This window comes from Atheta coriaria, unplaced genomic scaffold (assembly GCF_025399875.1).
Source record: "Atheta coriaria isolate IRGN ID8LTWV9N9 unplaced genomic scaffold, Caltech_Dcor_3.1 hic_scaffold_3_pilon, whole genome shotgun sequence".
Classification (NCBI taxonomy): Eukaryota; Metazoa; Arthropoda; class Insecta; order Coleoptera; family Staphylinidae; genus Dalotia; species Dalotia coriaria.
This window is the reverse complement of record NW_027045445.1, coordinates 7,700,761-7,714,494: the sequence shown is the minus strand read 5'-3', so window position 1 is coordinate 7,714,494 and position 13,734 is coordinate 7,700,761. Positions and strand designations below refer to the sequence as shown.

At 38.7% G+C, this 13,734-nt stretch overlaps 3 protein-coding genes and 1 long non-coding RNA gene across 9 annotated transcripts; 2 read left to right on the top strand and 2 right to left on the bottom strand.

Annotated features, from left to right (window-relative positions):
* Positions 1–139: 139 nt before the first annotated feature.
* LOC135789723 (leucine-rich repeat flightless-interacting protein 2) lies at positions 140–7,273 on the top strand. Of its 6 annotated transcripts, none has more exons than XM_065299697.1 (7): positions 140–520; positions 1,151–1,302; positions 4,521–4,754; positions 4,929–5,038; positions 5,100–5,581; positions 5,638–5,822; positions 6,494–7,273. In XM_065299697.1, the coding sequence occupies exons 2-7, from the start codon at positions 1,222–1,224 to the stop codon at positions 6,602–6,604; spliced, it is 1,203 nt and encodes a 400-aa protein (XP_065155769.1). In that variant the 5' UTR covers positions 140–520; positions 1,151–1,221; the 3' UTR covers positions 6,605–7,273. The 6 variants fall into 6 exon arrangements, with proteins under 6 accessions (XP_065155769.1, XP_065155770.1, XP_065155771.1 ...); XM_065299698.1 differs by lacking the exon at positions 140–520 and adding an exon at positions 670–1,066; XM_065299699.1 differs by lacking the exon at positions 140–520 and adding an exon at positions 670–1,090.
* LOC135789729 (uncharacterized) lies at positions 1,884–4,564 on the bottom strand. The gene is made up of 2 exons (XR_010547646.1): positions 4,472–4,564; positions 1,884–2,393 (listed from the first exon to the last, which is right to left on the bottom strand). It is a non-coding gene; the product is annotated as an uncharacterized lncRNA (long non-coding RNA).
* A 438-nt stretch (positions 7,274–7,711) lies between the features above and the next one.
* Positions 7,712–9,667, top strand: Cth (Cystathionine gamma-lyase). The gene is made up of 5 exons (XM_065299701.1): positions 7,712–7,898; positions 8,027–8,182; positions 8,253–8,540; positions 8,610–9,202; positions 9,306–9,667. The coding sequence occupies exons 2-5, from the start codon at positions 8,030–8,032 to the stop codon at positions 9,445–9,447; spliced, it is 1,176 nt and encodes a 391-aa protein (XP_065155773.1). The 5' UTR covers positions 7,712–7,898; positions 8,027–8,029; the 3' UTR covers positions 9,448–9,667.
* On the bottom strand, positions 9,498–12,625 carry LOC135789722 (histone H2A deubiquitinase MYSM1-like). The gene is given in 7 exon segments (XM_065299693.1): positions 9,498–9,653; positions 9,720–10,264; positions 10,267–10,381; positions 10,440–10,595; positions 10,667–10,951; positions 11,016–12,318; positions 12,448–12,625. Coding segments are annotated over 7 exon segments (2,592 nt in total). The 5' UTR covers positions 12,516–12,625; the 3' UTR covers positions 9,498–9,533.
* Between the last annotated feature and the right edge of the window lie 1,109 nt (positions 12,626–13,734).

Sequence of the window (13,734 nt, the reverse complement as noted above, 5' to 3'; positions counted from 1 at the left end):
TAAAATAACTAAAATACTAAGATAACCTGTTTGTTAAATACGTATTTTTACTAATGTTTATTATCTGAATTTATTTAAATATAAAATGTAACTAAATACGTACGTCTGGTGATATTTCATTTTGTTGTGGTGGTGGCATTTTGCGAAGAAAATACCCAGAAATGTCTTCGCTCGGCCACCGCACATTGCGCGCTCCACATGTGTGAATTTTCGCAAATCGCCGAGGATATCGTGCGCCACGTCCGTTGAAGGCCCGTCGCCGCGCACCAGGAGCGCGTTGCGATGCCACAGGGTGGCCGCGGCCGCCATCGTTCAGTGAAGCTCGGCGTGAAATCCCCTTGAGATTACCTCGTCTATACGTGTGTAGTGTGTGTTTGTGTTGTGTGCGTGTGTGTGAAACCACCATCTCTCTGCCCCCGGCGCGTCTCTGAAGGTCGTGTCTACGTTATCGGCACTGCTGGACCGCCATCGAGGGAAATATGCGCCCGATGAGGGAGACTGGATGATCGATCAACAGAAGGTGAGTTATTGTTTGTTTCCATAGCAACATTGCAAGTGTAATGTGCAATGAGGGAAAGAAACAATTGACGACTCAACGCACTCACACACATGCGCATACGAGGAGTGGAAGATACGCAGCCACCGCAGAAACCTAACCCAAAAGCGCGACCGTCACCCACCCACGAACACCTGCTCGCAATTGCTATTCCAAGTTGCGATTTGCGCCAGCATTTACACGCAAATCGCATTAAACGGGTATCGGGCACGCTTGTCATTTGTTTTTAATTTAGCTGTTAAAATATTGATTAGATTCGCATAGGTTTCTGTTTCGTGCGCGTTTTAATGTGATTGCTCATCGACAACGTACATTGTGAAATTCGGATGGACGGCGAAGGCGGTGAATACTTTCTCGCACGCCGGTGCGATCGAAATAGAATCTTTTTATAGCCTAGCGCGTCGTGTTCGTGCGTGCGGATGACCACCGGCTATTCTCATTCTCAATCTGCGTCGGGATGCTGCACCTAAAAGAATGAACCTGCAATTATTGCTTTTAGTTTAATTGTTTGTGAGTTGTCCTCTATGATATATTGTATGATGTATTGTATTAAATGTTTGTTTATTTGTTGCTGATTGTACTTATCTGATACAGGTGGTGTGGCGGCGTAATCCAGGCCGAGCGTCGTTGAGAGATTTGCGGCAGCGCCGCACGCGGAGGCGGCGATGGACGTCGGCGGCGGACGCAGACGCGCGCCGTCCAAGTCCTCCGCCGAGGATCAGGCGCTTGATTTGATTGCCAAAGAGGTAACACTTCTTATACATCCATGTAGCATGAAATAGTTATAATAACCTCAAAGATAAACACATAAAAATCGACTTAGATTGCGAATTCATTTGAATTTAGTATTGTTGATATTTGGGACAAATTGGTAATTATGAAACTTTGTAGTATGGACTTCATTTAAAGAATAAATTTGAAAGTTTTCTGATAAGTTTTGTCTTGGTATTCAAAATAATCGAAATAAGCTGAGATTTTTCAGCTGAGATTGCAATTATGCTTAGAAATCACTTATTCTTAACTAGCTTTAACCCGCAGCTTCGTCCGCGAATATCTAAAATAATGAAGTTGCTTCCGTACGCGTCTGTAGTCACAGAAGAAGTAACAATGAAGTAGAATGGCGGGAAGTTTAAAATGGCTGAAAGTATAGTCTATGGAAGTATAGTGTACAGTCTCCATAGTGTAGTCAATTGGATTTGATGTTGACGTAGCTGTCGGTAATACAGTGTGATAATACAGTGTGATGGTACTATAGTACTTAGGTTTGAGCTTCATTGCTGGAATGCTAGATGGTGTTAAATTAGTCAAATAGCCAGATGCAGAGGTATTATTGGCTAAACAATTTCTTTATTTTATTTCAAAAATATTTTTTTTTATTAAATAAAAAGTAGCCTATAACCATTCGGGGACCACTAAGAATATGTGTACAAATTTTCATGATGATCGGTTAAGTAGTTTTTGCGTGAAAGTGTAACAAACATCAGGACTTTCGCATTTATAATATTAGTAGGGATTATAAATCAAGAATAAACTGTATAATCTTTAAAACTTGACAGCGCATCCACCCGGATGTGAAAAAACGATTAGATACATTCGAATCGAGGGGCGCGTTCGACATTTGCTTATTTTTAACCAACGATTTGTCAACTGGCAGTGGCATCATTCGAGCTTCCTGATTTGCGACACATGATACACAAGAGAAATAAGGGGACGCAAAGCACGCGCGTGTATTATCGACGGAAGGAAGTCTCCTTTGGTTTTATTTTTGTTTAAGTAATTGTTTCGTTGCGTTGCTCCCGCGGTATTGAATGATGAATTAACATTTGCATCTGAAACGCTAGAATAAAAGAATGAAAGAATGCAGCACGTCAAGCCGATTATTTCCACGCGAGATAAAAGAAAAGCTTAGGCATTGCGTTCAGACACACTGGGACATGAGACGCGAAATTAATGAGACAACGCGACACTTTGCTTGTAAGCTGCATGCATTCACACACACACATAAACACATACGAGTGGAGTAGAAAATCGAGAGCGTATATATTGTCGGTATTTTTGGTTTTCGAAGGAAAGACTTTGCCTATTTATATCCTAGGCGCTTAAGAATGCCGCCGGCGGCCGGCACGTAGACTTCCTGAGTTTTACTCTCCGCGAAAGAGGATTTCAGTCGGGCTGCAGCTGCGTAACAACGCAGATCACGCGTTTCATTAACAATATTAACACTAGGCAAACACACGACGTGGTGTTGGAACGTAGAGTAGACTGGAAAAGTGTGTCGCGATGGTGTCGGCGCCATTGTTATCAGTCGCGTACCCTCGCTGGGAGCTGATTATGCAAACGCGGAAAATGCAGACGGCATCGCTGGCCGATTGTCTACCAACGACATATTGCATTAACGGGAATATTGCTGTGCGTGCCACGACGATTAATCTCAGGAAATATGTAAGTGATGTAAAAAAATGAGAAAAGTTTATGAAAAAATTCCATTTGAATGATGACATTGATGATCATTTTATATTCATATTGACGTGACTTTTTTATATCTTGTTGATTTAACATTGTTGATCTCACCGATTCTCAGAGGTCGGTTTACGTCATCCTTGCGCAAATATAATAGTTATATACCTATTACATTAAATATATATTCAATACTAGCTGTTGCCCGCGACTTCGTTCCGGCAGTGTTTAATAAAAATGTAATTCGTTTTTACTCTCTTGTTCTAGACATACTCGTAGTAAGAGTCAATTCTATCAATAAGATTAGCAATTTTAATTTAAAGGAATTATGCATATAAAGTTTTGTCAATAATGCACTTCAGCGCGCCATCTCGAATTTAACTATTTAACTATAACTATGATTGAATCTCAATGTCAAATTTTATTCTATAGAAAAGAGCTGTTTTGAGGATTTTCCCGGCAATTATTCGAATTTTTCTCACCTTTTAAACCTTCCCTAGACCTCCACGAATAATTCAAGACCAAGATAAGATAAATCCGTTCAGCCCTTCTCGAGTTTTAGCGAGACTAACTAACAGCAATTCATTTTTATATATATAGATGTAATGATTTCAGACGTTTTCTTCATTGGGCTATTTCTGTTTACAGAGATTTCTGAAATATTTCCTAATCTAATCTGTGATATCGAGTCAAATTCATTTTATCAATGCATTGTGGAGAGTGGAGACTTGAAATTGAGTTTGATGTGAAAGGTGTGTCAGTGAGGTGTTACTATAATTTGTTACGGTACAAAATTTTCGCAAATGACTGCAATATTTGCCAAATCATTCGAAAATTCGCTGAGTAGTAATTTATTTTCAATTCCTACCTCGTTTTATTTTTTACCTTGTTGCATTTAATAAATATTATTAACTGCGTTTTGTTTTTCTGCGCCGAACAAGTTTTTTCATAATGGAACGGGAAGTGTATTCACATTCCGTCGCACCTAATCTGCAGATAAGCGCACAAACTCAAACTGTCGTTGATGTCAATAATGGTAGTAATTGTTTACCAGTCACAAATCAATCGTTGCAGTGTCGGGAGAGTGAAACGATGGGGCAGGCAAACGAAAAACTAAACGATGTGAAGAAAAGTGAGAAAGTAACGAATTTAAAAGATGTCGAAAGTCCGGACGAGAAACAATTGGACGTGGGCCAATCTGAGATTATTTCGAACACGAACACAGGCGTGGATGTGGATTCGCGGTTCACCACGGCCGATAACGAGGTGGTTATTCACAAATTAGAGCAGGCTGCAAGTTGGGCATCGGGCGATCGCAGTGTCGAACAGTATTTCGAAAGTGAAAGAGATGAAGTAAATAATAAATGATTTTAATGAGGTTTATGTGTTGTGAATGATTAAAGGTTAACACTAATATTTCATAATATTAAAATTAAAAATGTAAAAGAATATACTTACTTAATTTATAAAAAACTTTATAAAATTTATAATTTTTTTATTATTTTAGGCTGAAGCACGACTATTGGCCCGTCGTGCAGCGAGAGCCGAAGCGCGTGAGATTCGCATGCGGGACCTGGAGCGGCAGCAACGCGAACAGGAAGAGAACGCCGACCGACAGTTTGATATGCTCAGCGAGCCGGCAGTGCGGCGGCCGGTTCCTGCTTCCGTCCGCAGCCTGCTGCAATCGCGGCGCTCATCGGAGGACTCGCTGGAGGACACTGGCAGTTTGCGCGATCTCAGAGTAAGTTTTATTTAAACTATCAATTGGCAATTGTTTCACGCGGTGTGTTTGTGCCAAGATGAATGACATAACATACTAGCGCACAGAATGTAACAATTGCCAAGCGAAAGTGCACGTGAACACCAGAAACACAAGATGTTGTCGAATATTTTGGTAACGCATTTGACTTTGCAGCATGAGCTCAAGGAGGTGGAGGAGAAGTTCCGCAAGGCGATGATCGCCAATGCGCAGTTGGATAATGACAAAGCGGCGCAGACTTATCAACTAGAACTTCTTAAAGACAGGTAAAATAAACGCAATCAGTTTTTTTTTTAAATAAATTTTTAACTTTATGAATATTTGTAGGTTAGAAGAATTGGAAGAGGAACATTCGCAGGTGAAGCGCGAACACAAAGACAAGTGTCGTGACTTTGAGCAACTGAAACGGGTAACGGCGCAGTTGAAGGATGAATTAGCGCTCTTCAAAGCCGAGTTGGACGAGCGCGACCGACTCATCGCCGAGAAGGGTTTAGTTATTGTTGCCGCCGACGATGTGGACACGTCGGCTGGTTTAACGAATGGCCCCACGACGAGTGCGACAACAAACTCGACGACGCCGAAAATTCGGCGTGCGTTAGTGAGCGCGGAAAACGCGCATCTTTTAGAAAACGCAGGCGAAGGTAGTCTCGACGTGCGGCTGGCACGTTTTGCTACAGAACGCTCTGAGCTATTGGATCAAATTAGCCACCTGAAGCTCGAACTCGAGGAGGAGAAGTGCGCCAAGCGGCGGAAAAGCAGCAGCGCTCTGAACGGACCGGATTCGGATAGTGATGCTGCTGATATTCAACGTAAGAATTTTATAATCTACATTTTGAATTAATTTAATTTATTAAATGTTTTTTAGGCGAAGCAAGTAAACAATTAGCCGAATATAAATTCAGAGCGCAGAAAGCCGAACAAGATGTGGCAACGATGCAAGCGACCGTTGCCAGACTGGAAAGCCAGGTGATTCGATATAAGTCGGCGGCTGAGATCTCCGAGAAAAGCGAGGAGGCGCTCAAAGCGGAGAAACGGAAACTGCAACGAGAGGTAAATCAAAAGCTTATTATATTAGTAGTGGTAATTGATTGAATGGTAGGGTAATTTATAAGTTATTCATTGTTTTTTATTGGTGGTTATTGATATGATTGCAGGACGATTCACTTAGTAGTTGCTCTTACACTTACAGTTACACAGATAATGATAATGATACTGATAATGATGTTGAAGGTAGACACAACGGCACTAACACTAATTGACTTGCTTGCATCACCTTTTGTGCTAAAACTCAAAGTCTTAACTGCTAGTTTCATCAAACATTGTTCATCGTCATTCATGTTTTTTCTATTTTGAAATTAGAACATTATTTTACTTCCACACGTTCAAATTGCAGCACCCATTGATTGAGAAATATTCTTTTGAGGTTAAAAAATGACTGAATAGTCGAAAAATGGCGGACATGTTTCACAAAAAAACTGAATAAGAATCCTCAATGAATAGTTGTGTTGCTTTTTGTCACGTGGTTGGAACTCTTTACTTTGAATTTGATTGTTTTAATCTTGAGACTTTGTTTTTTGACAAAATTTGATTACCTGTGCTTACAATCTGTTGTTTTTTTTTTGTTTTTCAACTAGAATAAGTGTGGCTTTTGGTGACAGGCTAATAATTTTATTTCTATGACTACCTGCTATGTTTCTTAACAATAATTTGTATGTTTATAGGCGAGGGAAGCTCAGAGTAGAGCGGAAGAATTAGAAGTGTCCAACACGCACCTCATCAAGCGTCTGGACAAGCTCAAAAACGCCAAGTCGGCGCTGCTCAAGGAGCTTTGACAATCGTCGAACACCTAGTGCGTGCTTAGTGCGCAATCCAAGTCCAAATAACAATTATTTTTAAATTAACACTACTTACTAAACATAAACATATGTACTATACAAAAGAAGCCACCACCACCGCCATTTGCGTGGAGAAGTGCGCAACCAACGAAACACGGAAAGCGAGCCGCGAGCTGCAAGCCATTTTGTATGCATACTAAGTAGGAGTATATAAAACTAGGGACAAAACGTAGGTTTTAATACATTTTTAAACACTTTCTTAGACACATCCTTGATATTTCTGGATTTGTGTGTCCGCGTCTACGTGAACTTGACACTTAAATAATTTTTTTGATTCGGTTTTTTAGCGAACGTTTTGTTTTGAGTACTTGAACGATTCTGTACATATATTAATGTTATTATTTTTTATGATGTATATTTAATTGATATGTGTATTTAAATTATTGTTTAAATTATTAACAGCGTCGAAATAATGTATCGCGATTCAATGGAGAACGGAGATGAGACGGAGCTTGTCACATGCCGCAGTTGGCGTTATCATGACTGCTGAATGAGAGATTAATGTGATGTTGTTATACTCTCAAATGCAACGCAACAGTCAGGAAGCGAGTGACCGAAGAATATTTGGTAAAAGGTACTTTACGATATAAAACAAAATATAAACAACTATTTGTTCTTTGATTACATATGGCCAAATACCCCAAAATGATCCTGAATTGTTTTGTTTATGTTGGGGTGCAGAGAAATGTTTGTTTTTACTTGAAAATTATCAAGGTCCACGTCCTCTGTACATGCGATCTTTAATTGTCGATTATTTGAGTCTTACACAACGCTTGTCGACGTAGTCGCCTGATGTTTGTTTATTTTAGAATCATTGCAACATGTAGATAACGATAAACGTGGTATGCGACATAGAAACAACACAATTCATGGAGTGCGACTTTTGAAATGAATATTTATGTGCATACATAATAATACTACTTCTGTGTGAGTTTTAATGGTGTTTTGTTAGGTTTCAAGTTTCATGTTTCTTGTTTATATTTCTCGTCTACAAATTGAGATATTACTTGCACATTTGCAAACTAACTTATCTTCGTGACTCGTTTATGAACGAACGTGTTTCGTCCCCACTTTAAATTTGAGATTGTGATATATTTAAACCATTTTAAATTGGAATCAAGTTCACTTTATGTGTGTGCTTAGCTGGGAACTTATTCGTCCTTGTCCCCTAGTTGTGGTGTTAATACTAGTTAAAACCTGTTAATTCTAATTATTAAAGTGTTATTCTTAAGTAAGTAATAATTAATAGTTACGCATTCTAAGAGAAATTTGTGAAATCAATAAGATTTGTTTTAAAAGTTAATACAAAGGGTTGATATAGGTTATGCCATGTGTTCAAGTTGAAATATATTAATTTAGATAATGGATCAGCCAGGATACTTGCCATACCCAAAGGGTTTCTCAACAAGGGCGATTCACGTCGGCCAGGAACCAGAAAAATGGGACTCCATGGCGCTTGTGCCTCCACTTGTCATGTCCACCACATTCAAGCAATATTCACCTGCTAATTTTAAAGTAATATGCTGTTTAATGAACAAAGTTGGTTCTATATTAAATCATACTGAATTTTTCTTTGGATAATTAGGAATTTGAATATGGAAGGTCCGGAAATCCTTCCAGGAATGTCTTGGAGGAATGCCTGGCATCCCTAGAGAACGCCAAGCATGCCATGTGCTTTTCTTCTGGTTTAGCAGCTACCAACACACTTCTAGGCATGTTTCAATCTGGGGATCATGTTATCAGTGGTGATGATATCTATGGCGGCACATACAGGCTGTTCAGCAAAGTTGCCAGCAAGTTTGGTTTGGAGTTTTCTATTGTTGATACAACTGATATTACCAAAGTTGAAGCTGCCATCAAACCTAACACTAAGGTGTGTTATTATTAATAATTTATCATAGTTTATGAAATATTTAAACTTTAATCGTAAATAATGTTTCAGTTGATTTGGTTAGAAACACCAACAAATCCTTGCCTGAAAGTAAACGACATTCGCGCCGTGGCGGCCATTGCAAAATCCCGTAATGTCCTCCTCGCTGTAGACAACACTTTCTTAACTCCGTACTTGCAACGGCCTTTAGAACTAGGCGCCGACATGTCAGTATATTCTCTGACTAAATACATGAATGGCCACTCTGATGTTGTAATGGGTGCGATTGTCACCGATCGTACTGATTTGAATGAACGCCTTCGTTTCCTGCAGAATTCATTGGGCGCAGTGCCCTCACCTTTCGACTGCTCCATGGTGACTAGAAGTCTTAAAACTCTCGCGGTGCGAATGCGTCAGCACAGTGCAAATGCAATTGCTGTGGCAAAGTTCTTAGAAACACACGAAAAAGTCGTTAAAGTTTTACATCCAGGCCTACCAAGCCATCCGCACTATGAATTAACTAAAAAGCAGACTTCTGGGCACAGCGGCATGGTTACTGTTTACTTGAAGGGAGAAATTGAACAAGCGAAGAAATTCTTGACTGCTTTGAAGGTGTTCACCTTGGCGGAGAGTCTTGGAGGATATGAAAGTCTCGCTGAACTTCCGTAAGTCATCAACAACTCAAAATTTCATTATGCAACTAAACATACAACAAAATTAGTTAAGTCAATATTGCTTAGCACATCTGATTCTGATGTTTTTGTTTAGTTCGGTGATGACACACGCATCAGTCCCACCAGAACAACGCAAACTCCTTAACATCACCGATAACTTGGTGCGTCTCTCCGTGGGTTTGGAAGACATCGAGGATTTAATCGCGGATTTGACTCAAGCGTTGAAACAGATTTAACTGTTTGCAAGGTACAAAAACAAGGCCTAACAAGAATATCAGAACCCAAGTTAAACAGCATATAAATTTATTTTTAATAAATTAAATTACTTATTCACAGTTGAGTAATGCATGCATATCCTTGTTAGACCATTGATGATGGCGTCGCAGGTCATTTTATTGATGCCCGAACACTTTGCCAAGTGCATTTTTACACTATAAATATACTGCAAGAAAACAATTGATTCAACAATCATCATTTTAACTTGAAAATGAAAATAATGTCTACTCACTTTATCTAAGTAGGTGATGGTGTTATCCTGGAAGTATACCTTACCAAAATCCACGCGGCTCTTAGTTTCTTTCTCTATATTGTCTCGATCATCTCTAAAAACCTGTTTCGCTCTTTCAATCAATTGGCCCACGTTTAATCTCTCCACAATCAAATCAACTTTAAATTTATAAGGCACCAACTGTTGCTCTTCATCCACGTCTTCCTTATGACAATCGCCATCTTGTTTAATGGAACGCATTCGATTGACAATCATGCAGCGATATGGCGACGCGATCAACGCGCCATGCAAACTGAACGGCGAGAGTATGAAACCAATGCAAGGCACACGATTACCGATCCATTGTTGCACACTCAACTGCGTTTCGATATCCTGCTGGGAGGGTTCAGGTGCGAATGTAGGATGCGAGTGATACCAGCCGAGGATGTCTAAATTTTCATCATGCAAGGTTTCCGCTGCTTTTGCTTGCGATATCGGGCACATATCGCAGTGTGTCTGGGATGATGCAATGTTCCTGCAGGGAATGTATCGCTTTATAACGAGTTTTTGGCAGCAGACGACCAGTAACCGCCAATGAGACCCATCACTTCAGTGAGGTGCATGTGTGCATGGAGGTCCATTAGGATTAAGGTGCTAATGTCCAAACTTATTGAGTATTTTTGCTAGAAAAATACCAGGATTATAGTATAAATAGTAATAATTATAGGTTATGATACTTACTGGATATTCATCAGTAAATGGCCGGCAGTAAACCAATCGTATTGATGGTTTCTTCAGATAACTACGTTGTTTTACTGCTGGTTCTTCGTTAACGACTGTAGTATTAATGATTTCACCTTTTTCATCGTGAGTTAATGTATAACCACCTTCACCATCCTTAAAATTAAAAATTAAATTAGAAACATAAAGTAATATACTTCATAGAATGTATATAGATATATTCTTACGTTAATGTATTTCTTTTTTGTCCTTTGTCGCGGTAATATTTCACTTTTTATTACGACTGCTTTATCTTTTGATGCTGACACCGATACTGCTGCAAGCTCCAACAGAGGGCGACAATAGTTAGTCTCTTCACACTGGAAGTTAATGGCGGCGATTTGTTCCAGGTACGAATGTATACGACCAACTAAATTAACATCGCCTGCTTGTTTCAAACCATTGCGTATTGTGGTCTTGCGCACGTACTTTGGTTTTGTTTTCTTCCACGTTTCTAAAATATGGTTACGAATCTAAACATATAAAAATTACATAAATATAAATCTGTGAATATGCAACCAGTTGTACTTTACTTACGTGTAAATATCTTTCTGGTGTTTTCGTCGGTCGACCTTCGAAGAATTCGTAGAATAGATATTTCTCTACATCGCTTATTTCTTCCCGAGATATTGATACTTCTGCTGTAGGTTCTTCCATTGACAGAAGGTCTTTTATAACAGATTCCGGCAGTTCTTCAAATTGTGGCCCGCGTTTAGGTAGACTTTTATTGAGGTTAGATAAATTATTTTTTTTGACATTTGAAGTTTTTAAATCTTTTTGTGTATCTGGTGGATGATCAACTTCATGCTTCTCTTCTACTTTATCAGTTTTTATTTGAGGTATTGTTGAGTTATCCTTTGTTTTAATAAAATCATCACCGTCTTCAACATCAATATCCACATCTGTATCACTTTCTGTGTCGTTTTCCTTTATAATTTTCACGACTACTTCACCATCACAAACGGGGACACCTGGTCCATTACCTGTGACAATCCTCAAGTCTTTCTTTACTTCTAAACCATCACTCTCTTGTGATTTTTGACTTGAATCACTTTCAGATTGTTTTCTGCGATGTTTGATTGGAGATTTTTCGATTTTTCTGGCTATTGGTGATTTCACACTGGGTCTTCTCACATTTTTCGTGAGAACTTTCAACTTTGTTTTAAATTTAACTTTTGGACTTCTTTGCTTCATTCTTGGACTGCTATTTCCCTTTAAAATTGAATCCTGTCTAGATTTCTGATAATTAGACCTTAATAAACTTTGTCCACATGGAACCTTATCATAACTTATATGTGAACCACCACCGTTTAATTTCTTCGTTGAATTCGTCCTTTTTCTCTGTACTGTGGTAGTGTCCGCTGTTGAAACCGCATCTATCACCTCTTCAATACTAGCAGGAATCTCATATTCTTGTAAAACATTCGCAGATGTCACCACTGTTTCCTCCACACAATTATCAAACAAAATATCTTCATTAACAGAAGTGTATGATAACTGCACATCGGAATAAAAATTCTTAAGGAAATATTTCACCTCTGCCGGAGTTCTTGAACCAATAAATTGTGATAAATTCAAACTTGACTTGCCAAATATCTCAATTCCTCTGTTCAAAAGATCCTTCTCCTTTTCTGTCCAACCACTTTCATCAGTAATTGAATTCTGCTGTGACAAAATAGTAGGTTCTGCTTGGGCATCATAATCAGAAGCATCTAGATCACTTGTGTCATACCATAGTGCTGGATTTGTGCTTGGTTTGTCCAGTAACCATTGCGGATGTATTGTGTAGTCACAGTTTAAGAGGTCGGAATTTTGACTAACTAGTGGCGTTCCGTCAAAACTATACAAATGTACAAGTTAACACTAATTATATATTCTGCAAGTCTACAATTCTAAGGAATTAAGGAATTTAATTGTTAGTGTGGGAGAAAAAAGTTAAGGAAAATTACAAAAGTAGTTGACTACTTACGAATCGTTTTTGTTGAGCAAATCAAAACTATAGTCACCAAGCACGTCTACATCGTCATCCTCAGCCATTATTGCACAAAATTATCACGTTTTAATGGCAGGTAATTGGGAATTTTTAATGTCTACAGCATTTGTTGGGTTAAGAATGTTTGCAATCATTCGGAACATGGAATTCTCACTTCAACCGACAACGCAATGGAATGAAGGCGCTGTTGTCACGTGTAGGTTTATGTGTATTTTGGGTTGCCTATCGTAATTCTTTGAATTTTGTTAATATTTACTTGTGATTGGATGCAATAGGTAAATGTATTTAGTAATTTTTGGTATTTGTAATTGTATTTGCTTGATTTGTTTGTAAATTATTTTTCTAATGATAAAATATTATTTTATTTGTACTTTTTATCTAATAGTAGTCATTTGTGGTTTGTCGGTGTTAAATAAGTTGCCTATAGACAACTTCAAATCTTCAAAAAATAATCATTTCATTTGCAAAACTTCTAAAGATGTTTTAATATATTTTTAAGTAATAAACTACTAAGTATTTATGTATAATCAATAAAATTAATGCAACGTTTAATACTAAATTACCAACACACATTATTACCGACATTGTTTAGGAACTTTGTGCGTTAATAAAAGGTGTTTTGTAAAAGTACGTGTTACACATATTAATTGATTGATTAAATAAGACTCGGACGATTAGCGTGACTACTGGGTGCGTTTGGATGTTCTGATATTGACGCTCGTGTGACTTTCTCTCGATAGCGACCGGCCTGACTTCTTTTCGGCCGCGCTTCCTTCTGGGTGTTGCGCGGCTCGGACGAAAATTTCACTTTCCGACTTTCGAATGATGCATCCAAGACATCGAAAATCGCACAGAAATCCTTCAAATACAAAATTCTCCGGCAACAAAAAACCCGCACACCTTGTTTTCCTCTTATTAAAACTTACCGCAGCACAAGAAAGCGCGTTGTAAACGCGTGATTATCGTTTGCGATTTGTGATAATCGCGCTAATGGGCCAGTCAATTCATGAGCTCTCAGCGTAATTTTCATTAATTATCTCAGACTAATGACTCGCGTGCACGCAGTGCACTTTACCCAAGTTTATAACGTTTGACATTTTTGATTGGTCGTCACGGAAAGCGCGCAAAATGGCTGCCAAATGACGTCATAAATCAAAAAGGGTGTAAACTGTATACAACCGGGGTAAAACACGCGTTTGCGTTGACAGCACAAAGCCATGCGAAACAATTCATGTTGATGATGCGTGCCCAGGGTTAATAACA